At 44.1% G+C, this 23838-nt stretch overlaps 1 protein-coding gene across 4 annotated transcripts in view; it reads left to right on the top strand.

Annotated features, from left to right (window-relative positions):
- The window catches only part of PIK3IP1 (phosphoinositide-3-kinase interacting protein 1), a 32251-nt gene continuing 8413 nt past the window's right edge, over positions 1-23838 (top strand). For 3 of the 4 annotated variants that reach the window (XM_073313558.2, XM_073313559.2, XM_073313557.2), the window contains exons 1-5: positions 8550-8672; positions 10605-10707; positions 11627-11722; positions 19576-19656; positions 22884-23745. In XM_073313558.2, coding sequence (XP_073169659.1) covers positions 23373-23745 — 373 coding nt within the window. In that variant the 5' untranslated portion in view covers positions 8550-8672; positions 10605-10707; positions 11627-11722; positions 19576-19656; positions 22884-23372. Of the gene's footprint in view, positions 1740-3988; positions 5152-8549; positions 8673-10604; positions 10708-11626; positions 11723-19575; positions 19657-22883; positions 23746-23838 lie in introns of those variants that run through there. The other variant, XM_078848958.1, reaches the window with a different exon arrangement.

The following is a 23838-nucleotide window of genomic DNA, read 5'->3' as shown; positions in this document are numbered from 1 at the left end:
TGCGATGTACTCAGTATCGCACTTTGAGTCCTTGGAGAAATCTTATTTCAGAGGAATATATCCTTCCCTTCAGTGCTTTTGACAACTGATTTGGCCAAGACACCACTGCTCTGGTTTTTTAAAAGTGAATATTTTTGCTAGGTCACTGTTGTGGTTTTCTTGTTGGATCCACAATGCTGTCTTCATATTCTGATTCTTGGCAGCTCAGCTGCTCTCAGGAGACAGTCCTTGTTCCACCCCAGGGATAAAAGCAGCCTGTCCGCTTCCTTTTTCTTCTCCAGTGGGTTGCTATGGGCATTCTGTAATTGGGCTTGTAACTAAATCCTCTGAGATCGTTAAGGATTTATGATGCATTATTCTTTCTGAACTTCGGGTTCTAGTGAAAGTCTCTGCATAGTAAGAGCCATTCTGTAGGACAGGTATGGGGATTTTTACTGTGAAACAGAGTTCAGTTTAAAGTCAATACCTGGAGTAAATTACTTTGTTTTGCCTATTAAGGCCCTTGTTTATGCTAGAAAGTTGTGCCACTATAGTTAAAGTGGGACAACCCTCCTACTTTGGATGCATTTATATCAGCGTATTAAGGTGCTTTATACCACAATAGGCTATCCCTGTATGGGAAGGGGAATAAGCTGTACCTATATAAGGTACCTTTATACCGATATAACTGCATCCACACAAGAGTTTGTACTGGTATAACTATATTGGTTTAAAAAAAAACCCCAAACACCTCACCAAACCAACATAATTATACCAGTACATTTTTCAAGTGTAGACCAGGCCTATGTTAGTGGCCAAAATGTAAATCTCATTCTCTTTTCTGTACATTTGGGGGTTTTGGGTTTTGTTTTTTGTTTTTAACAAGCAAAAAGAAGAGTAAGTTTCTGCTCATGTGACTGTACCGGTGGAGCTTGTGCCCCATTGTGATTCTTACAGGGAAAGGTTTCTAATATGAAAGTACCACAATGACATCAGTTATTGATAAGTACCACAATAAGTCTTTATTGATAAGGTTGAAAGATTCCTCAAATATCTGGCCTCTTTATCATCCAGTTATGGGCCTCATGATCCTCAGAGTAATTGCCACAACTTCTAAAAGCTAATGAAAGAGTGCTAACAAAAATATTTTAGATAAATGATCACATTACAGGGAAAGGTGAAACAGATGAACCCCAAAACATGAGCCCTTCTTAAAACCGTAGGAAAGTGGCAAGGAATTACTGGCAGGTTCTAAATAACAGTTATGTTTGTAATTTCTCTTAATATGTTCTCTTATAATATACTCGGCATAAGCAGAAAGTTTCAGGACTTTGCTTTTGCAAGGCTGAAGGATTCTAGGGTGTCATCTTCTTTGCAGTAACATTTTGTATACACACTCATACGCAAGTTTTGTTCTCCCCACAGAATCGGTAAATCCTCTGTGGAAAGCTCTATTTCACATTTATCCTTAGTTAGATCTAACATAAGGGTCCTACTTCAGCAAGTTAGTTTGAGTCTCTTACGGGTGACTAGGGGGGAGAGAGAGAAGGATAAAAGGAACAGGGAAGGCAGATGTGTGTCTTTGCTGGTGGCAGGATCTCATCTCCTTTTATCTTGTTTAGGTTTCTCCTCTGCCTCCTACTTAAAGGTCCATGTTAAAACCCACCACGGTGTTCCCCTTCCCCAGGTCTCCAGGCACCAGGAGCCCATCCCGAATGGGGGAGCAGCGTTCCACTGCGTCAGGACCTATGGCATCAAAGGCAAGCGACTCCCTGCTCTGCACTTTGCTTCTTTGCACAGGACTTTGTGTTGTGGGGGGCTGGGTTGGGCATGGGAAAGGGGAGGAGGGAAAGACTGGGTAGTCCGAAGGAGAAGCTTAGCAAGAAGTGGAGAGGTTACATAGAGCTAATTTCTATCGTTTGTGCAAGGATCTCTCTGGGTACCTTACTGGGGAAAGTAGTAGAAATACTTCAACTTTTGGTAGCTTCCTTAACTTTACAGATGGAAAAGACCTGTTAGGTCATCCAGCTCCTCTTCCTGTGAGCAGATTGTGCTTGAATCTTACCTGAGGGTTGTGAGTTGGGAAGGATAAACTTATAGCTCAGTCTAGAATCTGGTACTGCCAAGATTCCCCAGTTGCTCTTGAGATGATCCAAGACTGATTACAACCCCTGTATAGCCCAATTTCTGATTCCTGTGGAGGGAAAGTCCTGAAGATGCTTGTCTGATAGGAGTCATGACAGTCCATTTATTTCAGCTCAAAGAGGTGAGGAGCCACATAGATATTTTTAGTTAAACTTTTTTTTGCCTCTCTTACACTGTGGTTGAGAAGAAGGATAAAGATATTGACTGCTTCTTTTTAGATGTCACTAATATTTAGTTTTGCTTTTGCTTAAAGTAAGTTATCTTTTTCAGAGTGGTTAAAATTATTTAATTTGTAAATATCCTCTGTAAAATTAGTTATTAATATGTGCACAGTAATTTCCTTTTTGCCTCTCAGTTTTGGACCATCTGTATCCTTGGTTGAAGCTGGAACAGCAGAAAACCTCTCTCTGATATCGGAAACCATGGCTGTCCCAAAAAATTGGGGTTACTTTTGCCCTGGAGATCAGAACAGAGCTGAGTTAAGCATACCCTGTGCTCTGTCTTGTGCTGATGGGATGTCACAGTTGTGTAGCTTTCTTTCTATGGGAGTCCTCACAGAGTTGCTCCAGAAGCTCCTTGGTTCTAGGTTGTGTGCTGATTTAAAAAGTGCTTCTCCCTAGTGGGATCTTGATTTCATGCATGTCCTGTTTTGATTGCTAATGCTGATTCCACAGAAAGCCTGTCTTATGAAACATGGCCTTTCAGGGTTAGGAGTAGAATTAAGTTTGTATTCTGAGATTTGTTTGGGGAGTATGTCTGGGTTTGCCATGCTTATACAGATGTCATGAGAGAGGATCATAGAAAAGCTTTCTTGGTACATTGCCAGAATAGGATGGGGGAACACCCCAAACATACCAGTGACACGGCTAGGGTATGTGTTGAAGTAACTGAGAATAATGCACTTTATTCTGAGGAGCCTCTTGAGACTATATAGAACTGCATCTCCAGGAGCAGAGCAACCCCTACTCCCATGCTGTGATATTGGTGATGGAATAGTTCCAGGTTTCTTCACCTCTTGCCCTAAACGGTTGTGCACTGTGATTCCACCTAGAAGTGCCTGCTTCATTTCAATGCTGGGTGAAGTGACTCCAGCATCTAAACATGCATAATAATATCTCCAGTAGAACCTCAGAGTTACGAACATCTTGGGAATGGAGGTTGTTTGTAACTCTGAAATGTTCGTAACTGAACAAAACGTTCTAGTTCTTTCAAAAGTTTACAACTGAACATTGACTTAATACAGCTTTGAAACTTCACTATGCAGAAGAAAAATGCTGCTTTTAACCATCTTAATTTAAATGAAACAAGCACAGGGACAGTTTCCTTATCTTGTCAAATCTTTTTGTAAACTTTTCCTTTATTTTTTTAGTAGTTTACATTTAACAGAATACTGTACATGGTGGGGTTTTTTGGTTTGTTTGTTTTTTTGGTCTGCTGCTGCTGCCTGATTCCATGCTTCCAGCTTCAAATAGGTGTGTGGTTGACCCGTCAGTTCGTAACTCTGGTGTTCATAATTCTGAGGTTCTACTGTACATTTATATAGTGTCTTACATCTCAAAGGGGGCATCATAAGGGCACTATATAAGTATAAGAGGATATTCTGGATACCTCCACTATCACTACAAATCTGTAATATAAACTCGGGGTGCTGGGAGATGGAGCATGTCCAGGCTCTGCAGAAGAGAGACCTAAAGGGGCACAGTGCTTCATTACATGGAGGAGTATATCTAGTAGGTCTGTAGCATTCTGTCATTTTGGGTAATAGTGAATCAGCTGGTGACTACACCTTTTACTTAAAAGCATTTTAGAATAGCACTCTTGGGAGATAAGGTTCTGAAAACTTGTCTTGTTGTTTTTTCCATAGAAGGCCAGAAATGCTCACATTCGGACCCGATTGAGAGTTCTGATTCCTACGGCGACCTCTCTGATGCCAGTGACCTCAAGACTCCTGAGAAACAGAGTGCCAATGGGTCCTTCTCCTGCGATATGGCAGTCACCAAAAACAAAATGGAGCCAGAGGGAGAGAAGAAGTACCCCTGCCCTGAATGTGGCAGCTTTTTCAGATCCAAGTCTTACCTGAACAAACATATACAGAAAGTTCACGTCAGAGCCCTTGGGGGCCCATTGGGGGACCTGGGTCCTGCTCTAGGGTCCCCCTTTTCACCCCAACAGAACATGTCTCTTCTGGAGTCATTTGGGTTTCAGATCGTCCAGTCAGCATTTGCATCATCCCTGGTGGATCCAGAGGTCGACCAGCAACCAATGGGGCCAGAGGGGAAATGAGACCAGTTTAACCTTAACAAAGCAGCCGTCTGGTTATACCTATAAGACGCTGTGAATGAGAGAAGAAATAATGAAATTTGGTTCTATAGTTGAGAAATTTGTATTCATTTTAGTTCCCCTCCCTGTCTACCCTCCTTAAACCTTCTTTAGGGAAAAGAAGGCTTCTTGCCTGATAACCTGCAGAAAATCTGCATGACCCTGAATGAGAGATGTGACCTAAAACACAACATGGAGTGCCAGAGCTCCAGTGTGGTCTTTTAGAATAAATAAAAGCCACCAATGGTGGTCAGAATTGTAAACAGCCCTAGTGATCCAAACATGTGGGGAACTAGGTTTTTATGCCTTTGCCCTCTTTCCCCTCCAACCCCCCCCCCCCAAAAAAAAACCCCACAGTAAGTTTTTTACACACACCCATTACTGACTGCTCATAATATAAACAAAAGCCCTGTGGTACCTAGCAGGTAACGGTGCAGATGTCCTTTTAAAAATTGATTTTTGAGAAGGCAAAAGAATTTGGACCCCTTCTGCCATTTGTGAGGCTGTGAGTGCTGCAGCAGGAACTAACCTGCTGAGGAAAATCACCATTCAAAACAGGTTGTTTTTGTTAAATTTTAACCATTAAACTTGCTGTCAGGTTTTTAATTCTCTATTATTATTATTTTAGGACCTGTTGTAGTGAATTGCTACTGAAAAGCCAGACTAAGGCGATATACAGAGCGCTCTTAAAGCAGCAGTCACGTTAGGGTTAGTATTAATTTTTTTTAGATGTATCATAATTAATAACTTGGCTAGTTAATTGTTTTAAGTCTATCGAAGAAATAGTTTTATCCAAAAAAAAACAAAAAAGGAAGAAAATACCTGTGTGGTCTGGTTGGTTGGTGCTCATTCGATGTGTGGGTACCTAGAAGATGAACATGGTCAGCAATCGGGTAAACTATCTGTACCACTGACTTGTTTAGTGTGAATAAACCCAGGGTTCACAGAGTGATTTTGAATTAATCAGATTGGACTGTATTAAAGAAGTTAGTATGTTACTTTACATCCCCTTGTTTTGTCTGGTTTTTGAGCAATTTAGCCACCTCTCTGAAAGGTGTGCAGTTGAGATCCAGGAAATGGGACACTAGTCCTTCTCTGTGACATACTCTTCATGACCTGGACCTCTTGGTTCCAACGCAGCACTCCTGATTCCCCTTTACTCAGGTTTTCACACAGCAATCCTATTTTCTTTTCTTCTTCTAGAGAAGAAATGTTTCCACCCTCAAAGGGAGGGATCTAAATCCGAGCACACCTCAGAAGAAAAAGCTGATATAAAATGTTATGGAGTTGAGCTCTAGAGCATTGGATGCTGTGTTATAGATGAACACAGATGCCTATGTAGAGAGGCTGAATATCCCTTTGTAGTCTTCCCATAATTTAACTTTGATGAACTTTTTATGTACCAAAAACCGAGTGTCTGGATGATTTAGTGAACTCAGTGCTGCATTAGGAGTCAGGAATCTCCTGAGTTCTAATCATGGTTCTGCCACTGGTGCTCAAGATCTTATAGTACAAGTCACTGAACCTCTGCCTTAACTCCCCATCTGCAAAATAAAGATTCTTTACGTCACAATAGTGTTGCAAGGATTAACCTAACAAAGGTTTATACAATGCTTTGGAAATGCAAGATGCTTACGTATGTGCTGAGTATTACTAGATCTGCCAAACTATGGAGCCTGAGACCCACATCAAATTTGCATACAGTGGTGACGATAGCTGCCTCCATCTTTAATGCAGCACTGTGCTGGATCAAGATGGAGCATTGCATGTTGGGACCTGACTCTCTGTGGGTTGCACCTTTGTGTTAAAGATGAGCACAACCGTGAGCTGCTTCATAAAATTGTCTGTGCTATGCTTAATTGCTCCTAATCTAAACTCTGTAGCTATAGTGTAGCTGAAATAAGACATTTTCTTGCTATTTTTCACCTGTGCCATTGCCAAAAAGCCTCATGGGTGGGGTTTCTTCGTGATTTTGAGCGCCCTCCCCCCCGCCACCAAAAAGACCCCAAAATCATGACTTCACTCATGCAGAAAGTTGTTATTTTTTGTACTGTGAACAGTATTGAGTATTCTAAACCAAAAGACAGATATTCTGTGGCCCATTTTGTACAATGCAAGCCCCACCCAAACAGGTGAGCTGCTGTCACACACTGTTGATATGAAATTGACAAGTTGCTGCTAGTTTGGGGGGCAGATTGTTCTCCTGTCCTCCCAAAAAAAACCACACAAACAAACAAGCAAAAAACCCTTTCAGAATAGATCAGTCTTCATTTAAAAACAACAACAATTTTAAAACCAACTGGCTCAGGCTGAGAGTTGTTTTTATTATTGATGTATTGATCTCTAGAGTTTACCTTATTTTACATTTTCTGACCAGTAGAGAAATAAGATTTTGGCAAGGTAATAAAACATCTTAAAATCTTACTAATCAGGCTTTGATCAAACAACTCTTGTGAGCTGCCAGGGGTTTCACCAGGAGCATGTCAAGATATAGCAGGCTTTCCAGTCAGCAGAGGGGTAAGCCAGGATCAGAGATTGGCAACTCCAGTCATCCTCACTCTTATTGATTATCCACATTGGAGGACATGGGAGGAAGTAGGCAGGAAAATGTTGATGAAGGATGTAAACTGGGTAGTGTGTTTGGCAAGAACTTTGTTGCCAATTTGGGAATGAGCTTGCTGCTAGACTTGAGCTGGAGGAGAAAGGCCAGTTAAGAAAAGTCAACATAGCATATGTATCTCCATTTATTGTTTCCATGAATACTCCGAGAGGGCACTCTGTTCACAATAGGCAGAAGCCTGGGGAGAAGTTCAGACAGTGGGCCAAATTCATTCAAATTTCACTGGAGTTACGGCTGGGATGAATTTTGGCCGGTTGCATCAAAACTTCATTTTGAGTGCTGCAGAACTGGACTTGATGTGATAAAAGGTGCAGAGCTTCTATTAAAAAAGGAGCATTCTAAAAGCATCACCATGCATTCTTCTTATCAAAGGGCCAGTTTGTTTACCTGCCACGTCCACAGGGTTCGGCTGATGGCAGCTCCCACTGGCTGTGGTTCACTGTCCCAGGCCAATGGGGGCTGCGGGAAGCAACGTGGGCCGAGGGATGTGCTGGCTGCCCTTCCCTCAGCACCCATTGGCCTGGAGCGGCGAACCACAGCCAGTGGGAGTTGCAATCGGCCGAACCCGCAGACATGGCAGGTAAACAAACCGGCCCCTGCTGGGCCGCGGCCAAAGGTTGCTGATCCATGTTCTAACTGGTCCCAATGTGCATGGGAGAGATTTACACTGACGTGGTGGCTGGAGTGGGCTTGTTAACAATGTAGAAACCAAGCAGCTTGCCAAGAATATTTTATGGTTCCTTGCGTCTTCTGGGGCAAATTGTTAATTTCAGATGGGGTGTGGTTTTTTGTTGTTGTGACGTTGCTGGTTTAGAACAATTCTGCATGCTTTTGTACTTGGGAAGTATGTACTTCTAATAAAACTGAAAAGATCTAGACAGAAAAATCACCAGATGAGTGTTTCTGCATGATCTTGCAGTGAACACAGCTGCACTCTGGGCAGCGTTACCCAATTTTTTCTATTTCCCTTCGAGACACTGAGTGCCCATATTTGTGTAAACAGAAACTCTCCTTTAGAAAGAGCTTCCCTTTCCTTCCCACCTAATTTGGTGAGGCTACAATCCTGTTTTTGAGATTTCACAATTCCTTCCCGAGAGACCGGGACTGAGATGCCACATACACAGGCATTAGGAGGAGGCTAACGAAAGGAAAACATTCAGTTATATATATCTTGGTAATCAAAGTGAAATATTTGTATTACAGTAGCACCTCCAGCCTCCTAACAGATTGAGAGTGCATTCAAATGTAGTAGACAGTCCATGCCCCAAAGATTTATATAGCAAAGATAGACACAGGGTGAGAGAGAGGGCGCATTATCACCATTTTAAAGGTGGGTAACAGGCATGGATTAAGGATCTAATTCAGCAATGCACATAGAGTCTAAGTGGCAGGTTTCCAATGAAGTGAGCTGTAGCTCACGAAAGCTTATGCTCAAATAAATTTGTTAGTCTCTAAGGTGTTATAAGTCCTCCTTTTCTTTTTTTAGAGTCTAAGTGATTTGCCCAAGGTCACACAGGAAGTCCTTGGCAGAACTAGAAATTAAACCTGGGTCTCTCAAGTCCCAGTCCAGTGCCTTAACAACAAGAAAAAAATACATGGGATAAAACAGGTAGAGCAAAACAGATGTTTTATTTTCTCAAAGCATAGCAATAGGACTTTAAGGTGGTGAGGACTTTGTCTTCATACCAGTCTTTGGTATAATTGTAAATGCCTGGTCATGGTACTAGACCTCTTTTCTGAGTGCCAATGGCTTAGGAAATGTGTTTTCTTTCCCCACTGTTTCCTACAGTTGTCACTCCCTGAACTGAATATCCTTAATAATGAATTACTTGAAATAGAGGACTTATGTGACTGAATAATCTAACTCTTCAGCTGATTGGATTAATAGCAGGAAAACTAAGATTTTGTAGGGTCTGTCGTAACTTTTTAATGTCTTGTTTTATCCTTAAACCTCAGTTCTTAAAATGTAATATCTGAACTTACGCCGTTGCCTGTCTTAAGTCTGGAGGGTGACGCAACCTGCAGCTTTAATACAAAAAGAGAAAGTACTTGTGATGCCAAAGTACATTTCAAAAGAACTACTGTCCGACCTTGAAAGAATGAGTAAAACGCTCTGGGTTTCACTACATATAAAATGAGTCAAGCCAAAACAGGAGAAGTTACAGATTCACCCCTCCTCCCTCCCCCCCCCCCCCCCAAAAAAGCAAAAACAAAAAACAATTAAACAGAAAAGGCTTCCTTTTATTACCCCATAAAAATAAAATTACATGTTTTCAATTGTTCAGGCTGACAAAATATGAGAGAAGTGCCAAACTAGACTGTGGAGTGTATTGGCCTTATCAGTATGATGAATCCCTTCACATCAGTTAAGCAGGCTCTGTACCATTTACCTTTTGCCTAGGCGCTGTGCTGAATTTTGATTTTGAGTGAAGCAATATTGAATCTCTGAGCCTGTAGACCCAGTTCTATCCCAGAGAGGAGGAGGAACAAATCAGCAAGGGGCTGGCATGGGAGGAGGAGTGATAATAAAGCTTAGATGAAAACTAGAGTTGTCTGGACATCCTCTCCTGGGCCCTGCCTTTTTCCATTTCAGCAAACCTCCCTTTTAAAAGCAAGGCCCCACTAGGCCCGTGTGAATGATCCATAGGACTTGGTTTTCACAGCAATCTGCTAGTTCAGGGGTTCTCAAACTTCATTGCACCGCGACCCCCTTCTGACAACAAAAATTGCTTCGTGACCCCAGGAGGGGGACTGAAGCCTGAGCCCACCTAAGCCCCACTGCCCCCGTGCGGGGCCAAAGCCCAATCCCCACTGCTCCGGGCAGGGGGGCCAAAGCTGAAGCTTAAGGGCTCCAGGACCAGGCCCGGGGCCTGCAACCTGAGTCCTGCCACCCAGGGCTGACGCCCTCAGGCTTTGGCTTTGGTCCTGGGCAACAAGTCTAAGTCTGCCCTGGTGACCATATATAAAGGACCATCTTGGGGTCCTGACCCACAGTTTGAGAACTGCTGTGCTAGTCCATGTTCTTCTAAGAAGAAATGTGATCAGTATTCAAAGCATGGGACTGGGAGGCTGGAGATCCTGAATTGTAAACCTGGCTCTCCCGTTGATTTGCACTGTGGTAATTCAGGCTCTGAAGCTGTGGAATGCTGACCACCTTCAACTCCCATTAATACCACTGAGAGTGAAGGAGGCTTAGCACCTGGGAGGATCAACTCTTTACCCTCTTCCTAGATTTCATTCCTCTTCCATAAAACAGGGCATAGTAACCATACTTCATTGGTGTGTTGTGGAGACTGATCAGTTAATGGGCCAAATTTTGCTCTCTTTCATCTGTTCAGCACCATGGACTGCAGATGTAATGGATAAAAAGTTGGACAAACATAAATGTGCAGTATTTAAAAGCTGTCTGGCATTACTGATGTGGTCTTTGGATACAGCTGAATGTACTTTTTCCTGGGTGGCCTTTGCAGTTTTGCAGACCTAGAAGTGCTCTGAGAGTTGTTCACTACAGGAAATAATTGGTGCCTAATTGACATTCCAGTGACTCCCTTGTGCGAAATGGGCTGGAGGGCCTTTCATGAAGACACTGGCTGATGTATAAACTTCTAAGCTACCTGCAATCGTGTAGTAAACGCACACCTCTGGTAGGTGCTTTGTATGACAAATTGGTGTCTCATTCTTGCTAATTGCTTTATGGCTGCTTTATCTACAGACAGGTACCTTCTCCAGGCAGCTTTTATGTGGTCTCCCCAGAATTGTCAGGCTTAATCCATGCCTGCTAACTGTTAGAACCCAAGGGCATGGATTGGGAGATAGACTGCAATGGTAAGGCAGAGTGGGAAAGTTGCTGCAATTAATGCTGATACAGGGTATATTAAGAAGAAAAGACTTTTCTCAGAAGTCCAAAACATTGAATGACTGATGTATGGCATGTGAAAGGTAAATCAGGAAAGCTGGTATGTTTCTTCTGATGCGGTAACATATGGAAGGGAGGGAGCAGAGAAGCTTGCCACTGGCTCTGAAGAGCCCCAATCCTGCTGCCATTGAATTTCACCACTGTCTTCAATGGAAGCAGGAGGTGAGGCTTTGATAAGGATGGGTGACTCTCTCCCTACTTGAATTAAATTTCTTGCCTAGTTATAGGTCTACCTCTGTTGAAACTGAGCCACTTCAGCCGTCTTAGGGACCCATTTGTATCAAGCAATTACTTTTACTTTTGCTATTTTTTTCTATTGTGTGTATTTTTTGTATGTTCTATTGGAAGTTGAGGCCTCTGTACAAGGGGTACAGACTGATTTTAAATAGTAATAAACCAAAACAGAATTAACCCTGCAGGGTGCATGCATTTATTTTCTGGAGCCTGACTATAGAAGCCCAGGGTGCAGGGAGAGACAGCCTGTAAGTTTCATAGTTCTGAATTTCCCTCTTTGCAGGGACAGCTCCTGCCAGCCTTACAAGGGCTTCTCTTGCTGCCACCACAGGATTGTGTGAGGATAGGCTTATTTTGAACACACAAAATCCTTTCTCTGTGCCTGATTGATTAGATTTCTCTAACTCCTTCAGGAGAAGGTGACCCAGCAACAAGTGTCTGTGTGAAAGAGCAGCTGCAATCCATTGGCCATCCCCACTGAATACCAGGAGGAGAATGAAGATGAAAGGGTACTTTTAAAATAAACATGCTTTTATTTAAGAAATAGCCCTGTAGCCTGCCCATGCCAAGTGTTAGCTCACTAATCAAGTGCACTGCATTCTAACCCAGTGTCTTTATTTTGTAAGAAATAGTGTGGTGAGGCAAAGTAACACTGCCTGTCCCACTGAGAAAAGGCCTTTCTGGATCCTTGTGGTCTTCCTCATACAGCAGCTTGGGACCCTCACTTCACAACCAGAGTTGCTGTTGAAGATGGCAAACTCTTTGACAGGGTTACTGGCCTAGTGGATGGGTGGGAAGCAGTAGACGTGATATGTCTTGATTTTTAATAAGATTTTTGACACAGTCCTGTGCAATATTCTCATAAGCAATGTAGGGAAATGTGGTCTAAATTACATTACAATAAGGTGGGTGCACAACTGGTTGAAACACCATACTCAGAGAGCAGTTATCAATGGTTAGCTATCAAACTGGGAGGATGTATCTAATGGGGGTCCCTTGGATCAGGCCTAGGTCCAATATTCAGCATTTTCATTAATGACTTGGATACTGGAGTGGAGAATGTACTTACAAAATTTGCGGATGACACAAAGCTGGGAGGGGTTGCGAGCACTTTGGAAGACAGGATTAAGAATTTAACACTACTGTGACAAATTGGAGAACTCGTCTCAAGTCAACAAGATGAAATTCAATAAACACAAGTGCAAAGTACTTCACTTGGGAGGAAAAAATCAAATGTACAACTTCAAAATGGGGACTACTTGCCTGGGTGATAGTGCTGCTGAAAAGCATCTGGGCGTTCTAGTGAAACACAAATTGAATATGAGTCACCAATGTGACGCGTTTGCAAAAGAGTCTAATATTCTGGGGTGTATTAACAGGACTGTTGTATGTAAGACTTGGGAAGTAATAGTCCTGCTCTATTCGGCACTGGTGAGGCCTCAGCTGGAGTACTGTGTTCAGTTCTGGGTGCCCCACTCTAGGAAGGACATAGATAAATTGGAGACAGTCCAGAGGAGGAGAACAACAGCAACGATAAAATGTTTAGAAAACCTGACCTATGAGTAAAGGTTTAAAAAAAAAAAAAAAGTGGGCGTGTTTACTATTGGGGGCCCTGATAAATATACGAAGGGCTGTTTAAAAAAAGGGTGGTGAGCAACTGTTCTCCATGTCCACTAGAGCTGGGAGAAGAACAAATGAGCTCAATCTGCAGCAAGGGAAACGTAGGTTAGAAATTAGAAAAAACTTCCTAACTAGAAAAGCTGTGAAGCATTAGAACAGGCTTCCACGGGAGGCTGTGGAATCCCCATCACTGAAGATTTTTAAGAACAGATTAGACAAATACCTGTCAGGGATGGTCTAGGTTTACTCAGTCCTGCCTCAGCACAGGGGCCTGGACTTCATGCCTTTCTGAGGTCCCTTCCAGCCCTACGTTTCTATGATTCAATGAAACTCAAAACCGGAATTGCAGGGCGGGGGGGGGGGGGCTCTCATTCTTCCCGGGGCTGGCTTCTGCACATTTGCAGTGGCTGCAGAGAGGTTTTACATATTGTAGGAGTTATAAAATGTGCTGTCTCCACATGTCTGTGACGTGCACAGTTGAGGAAAACCAGAGACATTTGCCTTTCTGCAAGGACAAGACTAGGGCAGCAGAGAGGCAACAGCCGTGGGGGATGAAGCTGGGAGGGGCTGCCAGGGAAGACTGCGGCTGCAGCTCAGATGGTGGCACCCCAAGTGCAGCAATGCGTTCAGCTCCCTGTTGATCCCAGTCCATGCCTGCTGCTCCTCATGTCGGCCCTGCTGCCTGGGCTGTCCCTGGCTGCTGCCCTGGACTTGCACGGCAGCCACTGCTTTAACTCCACCATGTCTCTGGCAGTGCTGCCAGTGTGTGGGCAAGGAGCTCCGCTGGAAAGGCCTGAGGGGCAAACTGGTGGGTGCAGGGATTGCTGGGGGGGTCAGCTGGGGGTGGTGCATTTGGAGGGGCAAGTGAGGGGGGAGGACAGCAGTGTGGTGCAAGGTTAGGCCAAGGCTCCAGGTGCAGGGCTGAGGTGGGGTGGCAGTGATAATATATTTTGCCTTTGTTGCAAGATCTTTACTTTTAATTTCAAATCCAAACTGGCAAGCAATGGCATCTGAAACTGGAAATATGTATCTGCCACTCTCAGCAGTCATGAAAAATCTCTTGATCACATTTCGTCATTCAGATGTGGAATGGACTGCAGGAGAGATTAAACTGTAATAGCTGATCAAAATAATCAGTATTTACTTAGTGTATAAACAGAACACTGGCATGATGTTCTGCATAGACTTGTCGCTCTTACTTGGACACTTGCTGTTCAGAATTTGGCTCTTGGGGGCCATTCAGACAGGCTGTAGGAACCAGATAATGGAAACTTCCTAAAACTTTTGGAGTTGATGATCCTGTCTGATGGCATTATGAAAGACGTCAAATAGTCCCGTCTTCATTACGTTGGAAAAAAAACATTTCGAATAAGCTAACTGACTTTTTGGCATCAGAAATCAGAGGCAAAATCTTATCCATGGTGAAGGAATCAAAATATTCCTTAGTTGTCCTTGATTGCACACTGGATAATAGCCAAGTGGTAATATGGCTGTGATTGTAAGATTTATTTCCACAAGATCTGGAAAACAGGGTGTTAATGTTAAAATACAGGAACGCTTCTTAGTATTTGTGAAACTGGATGATTCAAGTGGTGCAGGCATGACAGAAGTTCTTCTCCAGAAGTTAAATAAAATGGGACTGCCTCTTGCAGATGTGAGAGGGCAACACTGTGACAATAGAGCTAACCTGAAAGGAAAGTCTAGTGGAGTACAGAGACAGATGCGTGAGTTTCTCTTGAACAGTTTTGTGCCCTGTAGCACCCATTCTATCAGCCTGGTACTGAGCAATGCTGCTGGCTATTGTACTGAAGGAGTGAACCTTTTGGGGGTCATTCAGGCTATTTTCATTTATTTTCAATCCATTTGTCAATGGGATATTGCTGTGAAACACATTGGACACTCTGGTATTACTTGGTATTGGTATTTCTGGTATTACTGGTATTACTTGGTATTGCTCGGCAGCTCTCCAACACGAGTTTCTACAAGCCATTACCCTCTGATCCCACTGAGAGTTACCAAAAGCAACTACAGCATTTGCTCAAGAAACTTCCTGAAGAAGCACAAGATCAAATCCGCACAGACACACCCCTGGAACCCCGACCTGGGATATTCTATCTACTACCCAAGATCCATAAAACTGGAAATCCTGGGCGCCCCATCATCTCAGGCATTGGCACCCTGACAGCAGGATTGTCTGGCTATGTAGACTCCCTCCTCAGGCCTTACGCTACCAGCACTCCCAGCTACCTTCGAGACACCACTGACTTCCTGAGGAAACTTCAATCCATCGGTGATCTTCCTGATAACACCATCCTGGCCACTATGGATGTAGAAGCCCTCTACACCAACATTCCACACAAAGATGGACTTCAAGCCGTCAAGAACACTATCCCCGATACTGTCACGGCTAACCTGGTAGCTGAACTTTGTGACTTTGTCCTTACCCATAACTACTTCACATTTGGGGACAATGTATACCTTCAGATCAGCGGCACTGCTATGGGTACCCGCATGGCCCCACAGTATGCCAACATTTTTATGGCTGATTTAGAACAACGCTTCCTCAGCTCTCGTCCCCTAAAGCCCCTACTCTACTTGCGCTATATTGATGACATCTTCATCATCTGGACCCATGGAAAAGAAGCCCTTGAGGAATTCCACCATGATTTCAACAATTTCCATCCCACCACCAACCTCAGCCTGGTCCAGTCCACACAAGAAATCCACTTCCTGGACACTACAGTGCTAATAAACAATGGTCACATAAACACCACCCTATACCGGAAACCTACTGACCGCTATTCCTACCTGCATGCCTCCAGCTTTCACCCTGACCACACCACACGATCCATCGTCTACAGCCAAGCTCTGCGATACAACCGCATTTGCTCCAACCCCTCAGACAGAGACAAACACCTACAAGATCTCTGTCAAGCTTTCTTACAACTACAATACCCACCTGCAGAAGTAAAGAAACAGATTGATAGAGCCAGAAGAGTTCCCAGAAGTTACCTACTACAGGACAGGCCTAACAAAGAAAATAACAGAATGCCGCTAGCCGTCACCTTCAGCCCCCAACTAAAACCCCTCCAATGCATTATTAAGGATCTACAACCTATCCTAAAGGATGACCCAACACTCTCACAAATCTTGGGAGACAGGCCAGTCCTTGCCTACAGACAGCCCCGCAACCTGAAGCAAATACTCACCAACAACCACATACCACACAACAGAACCACTAACCCAGGAACTTATCCTTGCAACAAAGCCCGTTGCCAATTGTGCCCACATATCTATTCAGGGGACACCATCACAGGGCCTAATAACATCAGCCACACTATCAGAGGCTCGTTCACCTGCACATCCACCAATGTGATATATGCCATCATGTGCCAGCAATGCCCCTCTGCCATGTACATTGGTCAAACTGGACAGTCTCTACGTAAAAGAATAAATGGACACAAATCAGATGTCAAGAATTATAACATTTATAAACCAGTCGGAGAACACTTCAATCTCTCTGGTCACGCTATCTTAAAACAAAAAAACTTCAAATCCAGACTCCAGCGAGAAACTGCTGAATTGGAATTCATTTGCAAATTGGATACTATTAATTTAGGCTTAAATAGAGACTGGGAGTGGCTAAGTCATTATGCAAGGTAGCCTGTTTCCTCTTGTTTTTTCCTACCCCCCCCCCCCCAGATGTTCTGGTTTAACTTGGATTTAAACTTGAAGAGTGGTCAGTTTGGATGAGCTATTACCAGCAGGAGAGTGAGTTTGTGTGTGTATGGGGGTGGGGGGGATGTGAGAAAACCTGGATTTGTGCAGGAAATAGCCCAACTTGATTGTCATGCACGTTGTGTAGAGAGTTGTCACTTTGGATGGGCTATCACCAGCAGGAGAGTGAATTTGTGTGGGGGGGTGGAGGGTGAGAAAACCTGGATTTGTGCTGGAAATGGCCCACCTGATGATCACTTTAGATAAGCTATTACCAGCAGGACAGTGGGGTGGGAGTAGGTATTGTTTCATATTCTCTGTGTATATATAAAGCCTGCTGCAGTTTCCACGATATGCATCCGATGAAGTGAGTTGTAGCTCACGAAAGCTCATGCTCAAATAAATTGGTTAGTCTCTAAGGTGCCACAAGTACTCCTTTTCTTTTTGCGAATACAGACTAACACGGCTGTTACTCTGAAATCTGGTATTACAGTGAAACAACTGCCTGAAAGAAGAATGGAAAGCAGAGTTGAAGCAGTAAGAGCCATGAAGTATTAAGCTGGAGAAGTGTATGATGCATTGCTATCCGTAGCTGATAATGCAACACCGGTTGGTACCTCTGGAACCAAATCTCATGCAGAAGCACCAACCATTGCTGGACAAATGCTTACTTTCACATTTCTGTGCAGCTTTGTGGTGTGGCATTGTATATTGTCTGAAGTTAACAGAGCAAGGAAGACTTTACAAGCGGTAGAATTTTACCTGCATCAAGTAATCAAACAACTAGCAATTCTACGAGATTCCTTGCAAAACTATTGTTCAGATTAAAATTTTGCATCTGTACCTGCTGCTGCTTGATAATTAGCAGAATCACTTGGCATTTAAGGAAGGCTGCAGAAGAGATCCAAGTCTGAAGTCGAAGGAAAAAAATTTGGCTGACTACTAGGCTTGCAATGAACGAGGTGTCACTAGAGAAGTGAAACGGTTAGTGTTACATTTGGGTTGGTTAATCAAAAAGGGCACCAGGGGAGGCCTAAGCGCTCCCCAGGACCCAGACACACAGCACCAGCCTTTAAAATGTGAGGCAAGTAACTCCAATATAAGAAGACGCTAAACAGCAGACGAGGAGGAGGAAATATGAGAACAATTCCTTTAAAAAAAAAAAAAGTGAGTGAGAGAGAGAGGAGAAAAAAAAAGTGAAAAGCATTTCTAACCTTTAGTTTCATTGTTGGGAAGATCCCTAAGTGGCGAGCTAACGGGGTGTATGTGGGATGTAGGAAAAACTGGATCTAAAAAATTAACATTCATAAATCTTGAGCTCTTGACTTCAAGGCCTGTGCTTTCACCCCTTATATCGCAGTGCCTCCCTACTAAAACCATGCTGCCTTCCTCACAGAGGCATTTCTCCTCCACCCTTAAAGAGACATGCTCTGTTTTTCCAGCAGTAGTGTGAGGCGTAGCCTAGGCTGGCAAATCACCCCCTCCTCAGACAGCTGTGCCTTGCGCCTAATAACACAGCTAGGGTTTGGTGATATCCTGCCATGACACAGACCAAGTAAAAACAACAGGTTATGTAATCCAAGCAGTTTTTGTTATTTCAGTGTGCCTGGCCCAGAAACCAGGAAGGGGGAGTTCTGACAAGGACAACAGTAATCTAAGTTGAGTCTGTTACAAAATAGTCAGACCAGCATGAATACAAATAACTCTGGGTTGCTTGCTTGCTTTAGTGATAAGGAGTGGTACCGATTAGTATCACAGTAAAATGCTTTACAAATTATCACAAAAGAGGCCACAATAGAAAGATGTTGTTGCTGTCTGAAGGGTTCCATCATGCTGTGGGTTGTGTCCTGACACCATATGTAGCCAGCAAGAGCTGAAGGCATTCAGCACTGACCCCTTTGTGATGGAAGAATATAACTCCCCCTTCAAGCCCTGCAGTCACCCACAGAGGCTATTTTGTCCTCCTCTGAACCGCAGGACCCAGATTACACTACTAGAGCCTCTACCCTTTCATTATATACCATGCAGAAAACTCATCAGCGAAGGCACTCTGAATAAGCAGAGCAAACTCTCTGAACCTGTCCAAACCAGTTCAGATATCACACCAGGTTGTTTTGCTCCTGCTGACTTCCTTGTTAGTCCTGGAGGCTCTGCTGGCACTAACTTGGCAGTAGCTCGTGCTCTCAGATTGGAGGGGGAGGGGAGAGTCTTTTCTTTAACATGCCAGCAGGGAGATCCAGTAATGGAGTCAGAACTTTCACTCCCTCTCTCCCCTCTGACCTGTAATAAGGGTGACCAGACAGCAAGTGTGAAAAATCGGGATGGGGGTGGGGGGGTAATAGGAGCCTATATAAGAAAAAGACCCAGAAATTGGGACTGTCCCTGTAAAATTGGGACATCTGGTCACCCTACCCGTAATGCATGCTTTCTCTCTCTGTCTTGTAATTCTGCTGCTGCACATTGGCCCACAACTTCATAAACTCCATGTTTAGTCGGAGTCCCCTTGTCCCAGTCCTTGTGATTGACTCCTACTCATCATTTTTGAAAGCCAGAAATAACGTACTGAAATTTGTTTCTGTCCCCTGGAGCATCTTGTAAGGATGACTTTGTTAGGTGACAAACCATTACATTGTTTTATGATCGAGCTGGGAGTAGGAATGGTTTGCAGAATTATCTCTATTTTATTGGAGTGTAAGTACTTAATAACACTTAGTATACTTGTTGCCTTCTGTCTTCTGGGCCCTTTACAAACATTGCTTCATTCTCACAGCACCCTGTGTGGCAGGTAAGCTTAACTTATTCTCATACAATTATAGGACTGGACGGGACCTTGAGAGGTCTTCTCATCCAGTCCCCTGCACTTGAGGTAGGACTAAGTATTATCTAGACCATCTGTGTCAGGTGTTTATCTAACCTGCTCTTAAAAATCTCTAATGACAGATTCCACAACCTTCCTAGGCAATTTATTCCAGTGCTTAACTACCCTGGAATATTTCTTTTCTTTAAACTTTAAGTTTTTCCACAGGTGAAGAAGTAGAACAAAGAAAACCAAAGGGACAGCCTGGAAGGAGAAGACATCTGTGACAGTTTGGTCTGCTACTATAAGGTAAATGCCATAATATCAGCCTGTACAGACACTGTCTGCATTTGGGGATACAGGTATATCAATGGAAGGCAGTATTGTGTAGTGGTTAAAGCACCAAACTGAGCACAAGACACAGCTGTGAACAGAACCTAGATCAGTGATTCACAATGCAAACTTGAGAAAATCACATAGCCTCTCTCTCTCTCCCCATTTCCCGATCTGTAAAATGGCATACCTAGGTACTTCTGTGAAGTGCTTTAAGATCCTTGACTGAGAAGTGCCATGGATATAGCACAGAGATATCCATCCAGTAATCAGTGGAACGGCTCCTTTCAAATAAAGTCTCTAGAAAATAACAGAAACTCTCAACTGTAAGAACAGAACAAATAGATTCAACCCATTCCTAATGAGCAGGCACAGCCTTTAATTCCCTTGTGCCCCCACCCGGTGTGCCATGGCATCTCATTAGACTTTGCTCTGTCAAATTGCAGGACCTAAATCTGCTCTGGCACCCCAGAAAAACTGGAGATAAAAGGAAAAAAGAAATGTGTACAAGTCAGACAGGTGGAAAAGGCTATTTTGCTTTCCTAGTAATGTGAGGGCTTTTGAGTCCCTCATAGACTCCCTGATTCGACTGGAAGTTCATAAAGCTTTGAGCGAACTTAGTTGTGTGGGATAAGAAGCACAGCTCATACCCTGATATAACAGGAGGCAGGATTGGGAAAATTTGAGTTTTGTTTCCACAGATGCTCCCCAGCCCTGCAGTTCCTGGATCAGTTTGAGGGTAAGGAGTTGCCTCTTGTGTAGTTGGCTATGAAGCTTTACTTTGTCTCATAGGATGAGCTAAAATAAATCAGTTTGATTTAACAACGGTTTCACCCTCTGCAAACAGCTATGGCTAAATTCTACCCTTGGATCCCTATATGTACTTCCCATCAGCTTTAGTCTGGGCAGAATTTTGCCCCTAAAATCTTTTTTGAAGACTCATAAGAGACAGAGGGCCTGATCTCACAGCCTTAGTCAAAACTTCCACAGACTCTAAGTGCTGCCAGAAATAAGACCTTAGAATCTGGCTCAGCAAGAGTCTGTGCCCACAGTAAAACATAAAGCATTTAAACAGAGCAGACATTTCAGCTAGTGGGAACCAGTACTTACACAGCTTCCTTCACCAATGATGTCAAAGTCCTTTAAAGGTGGGTGAGTAGTAATATACCCATTTTACAAGTGATGAAACTGAAGCCCCAGGAAGCTTAACTTGACCAAGATCATGTGCAGAACCAGTAGAATATACACTTGCTGGATGCACAGTCACCCATTAGCCATTAGGCCATGTAGCCTTCTGGTGCAAAAATACTTTTCACTCTTTTAGCGGCTTTCATGTGATGATTTTAAAACATTTTATAAGCACTGATCTTCTCAACATCCCTCTAAGGTAGGAAATCATGATTATCTACCCCGATTTTTCTAGAAAGTGAAAATGAAGCACAGAGGAGAGAGTGGAATGCCGAAGGTCTTACACAAGGTCTGTGGCACAGCCAGAAATAGTACCTTGTATTCAGTCTTGTGCCTTAACCACAAGCCCATCCTTCCTCCCTAGACCTTTTTAGAGACTTTCTACCATCCAGAAGGGCTGAATATTTTAGCTGATTGTTTTTCATTTGTCTAAAATAGGAAACAACAGTCTGTCAATCTAGGCACTTATATGGTTACCCTCATCACAGTATCTGAGTGCCTCCTACCTATTTAAAAATAGAAACAACTATTTTAAACCTATTGTCCGAAATTGCTACCAAAGGTTGCATTATTTTGATAGAATGCCTGCAATGGAACCAACACTAACAGTATTTTTCAGGGAGTTTTCACCTCTTATTCTGCTGTGAACATTTCTCCAGAAAGCTAGGACCAGAGCCACAGATTCTAAATGATGTGGGATTAAATAAAGAAAAGCAGAGAAGCTACAGGAATTGATGTCCTTGAGGTGAAAGCATAGCCTGTATGTTAGTGAGTGCCACTACGTTTAGTGACACCGTTTGGGATCTCCTGCTTACTATGGCAAGCTCAGAGGAACCCAAGTTAGGAAATAAGGGTGTACCTTGGTAGTTACAGGTGAATAGGGAGCTCTTCATTGGCCATCTCCCCCTGTGTAAATTTATAAAAGAGAGAAATTCCCCTTCAGATCCAGACTAAAGAGGGCAGGATTAGGAGCCTTGGGAAAACCAAAGATGTCATAAATATAGAGGCCAAGGATCCAGATTGGTAGAGATTGGAAGGAATCACACGAGTGTGTAAAATTGGGCCTGTAACCCATCCTGTAGGTGAAAATAGGGAAGCTGCATTTGTGAGACAAATGATTTTTTTCTCCCTCTTTGAGCTGTTAGAGTAAGGTAAATATTTTTGGTAATAACAAGCTATTGTAGCTATAAACACCTTCATCAACTCCAGCAGCTCAGGTTTGTTTCCAATATACAAATTAATTGCACATGATTAAGCTCAGGGTCTTGTCTAAAAGGTGCCAACCTGGGTCTATCTCTACCACATTGCGCAGACATGTTCTTTCACTGATATCAAGGCTGTAGGAAGAAGCTGAGACAGGCAAACACATGCACCCTGCTTTCAATACTACAGATGAACCCTACCAGGTTTCCTGCCAACTCTTCTGCAAAAATATTTTTATTTCTACTTTGCAAGTATCCTTCCCTCAGATACCACAGCACTGCTGTATCGGACCTGAATAGAATAACATCCACCTTTCTTCACTCTAGAATATTTTTCTTCAAACCCCCACTTCCATGGCACTACTCCTGTGGGACCCTTCTGTGGCTATCATCGCACAGATACCAATCAATCCACTAGACTAGCAAAAACCATCTAATGGCGTTGTTTCATAACATGCGTTGTCACACAGGAAATCAAAAAGAAAAGGAGGACTTGTGGCACCTTAGAGACTAACCAATTTATTTGAGCATGAGCTTTCGTGAGCTACAGCTCACTTCATTGGATGCATTCAGTGGAAAACCTGATGAAGTGAGCTGTAGCTCATGAAAGCTTATGCTCAAATAAATTGGTTAGTCTCTAAGGTGCCACAAGTCCTCCTGTTCTTTTTGCGAATACAGACTAACACGGCTGCTACTCTGAGACAGGAAATCAAGTTTACCTAACTCCCTCCCTGGGTGCCTAGTGGAACAGAGGGATTCATTGCTGAAGGTGGGACCGGGAAGGCCCTGCCATTACCATCGTGTCTTTTGCAGACAGATCAGCGAGCACCACTGCTGGACTCCCAAGAACATTCTCTCCAGCTCTCTTGGAACATGAATCTTGCATAATATACAAAGTTTGGATGGAGGGGTTGAAACGAGACTACCTTAAAGGGGGGCAAGTTCACTTCAGGCTCTGCCTCTCTCTCCATCTCTGAATGGTGTGTGTATTCCTTGGTGTGTCTGTGGGCCTGGGGATGAGTGTCCCCGAAGAGATTGCAGCAGAGGGTGAGAGTGCTGTGAGGGGGGCCGCAGACCAGAAGCGCACCCCCTGCCCCGAGGCAGTGGGCCGAAGGAGTTGAACCGGCTCCACGACGCCTGTGTGCGCGCAACAGCGAGGGAAGGGTTAAGTGCGATTTAACTCCGGCTATAACTGGTTCCTGGGCGCCCCTCGCCGATCCCAGAGTCGTGCCAAACCCCGGGAGGTCCGTGAAAGCCCCGGTGGCCGGAGCTTGGCCTTAGAGCGTCTATGTCACCGTTTATATGACTGAATCCTGGAGACTCCCAGACCCAGGGGCCGGGAGCGGCAGACCCCGAGGTGCCCGCTGCCCTCCGCCACGCTCTCTGCTGCGGCTGTCTCTCTCTCGCAGCCTGCCGAGGCTCTGGAGAGGAGGAGCCTGCGCTGCAGCGAGTGCAGGGAGCTCCAGCCGGGGCTGTTTACCACAAGAGAAAACAAGGGCAGATCTGCCAGCTGCAAAGCCGGGGCCGAGGCGAAAGCGGAGCGAGATCGCCGAGACTTCCCCGGCTAATTGTTCTTCAGCCTTTGCTTGGGCACGGGCGGGACCGAGGATGCTGGACTGGGGGCAAGCTTTGCTTCTCAGCACCGCGCTGCTGACGGCAGCGTCCGCCGCCGAAGGTGAGCGCGAAAGCCCCGAGAACCCCCCGGGACCACACACACGTAGCCACCTCCCGGGAGCTCGCCGCGCGGGGGGCCGGCGAAGGAGCCCGC

Source organism: Lepidochelys kempii, chromosome 15 (genome assembly GCF_965140285.1).
Source record: "Lepidochelys kempii isolate rLepKem1 chromosome 15, rLepKem1.hap1, whole genome shotgun sequence".
In the NCBI taxonomy this organism is placed as follows: domain Eukaryota; kingdom Metazoa; phylum Chordata; order Testudines; family Cheloniidae; genus Lepidochelys; species Lepidochelys kempii.
The sequence above is the reverse complement of the archived record's forward strand: the minus strand, read 5'-3'. Positions and strand labels throughout refer to the sequence as shown.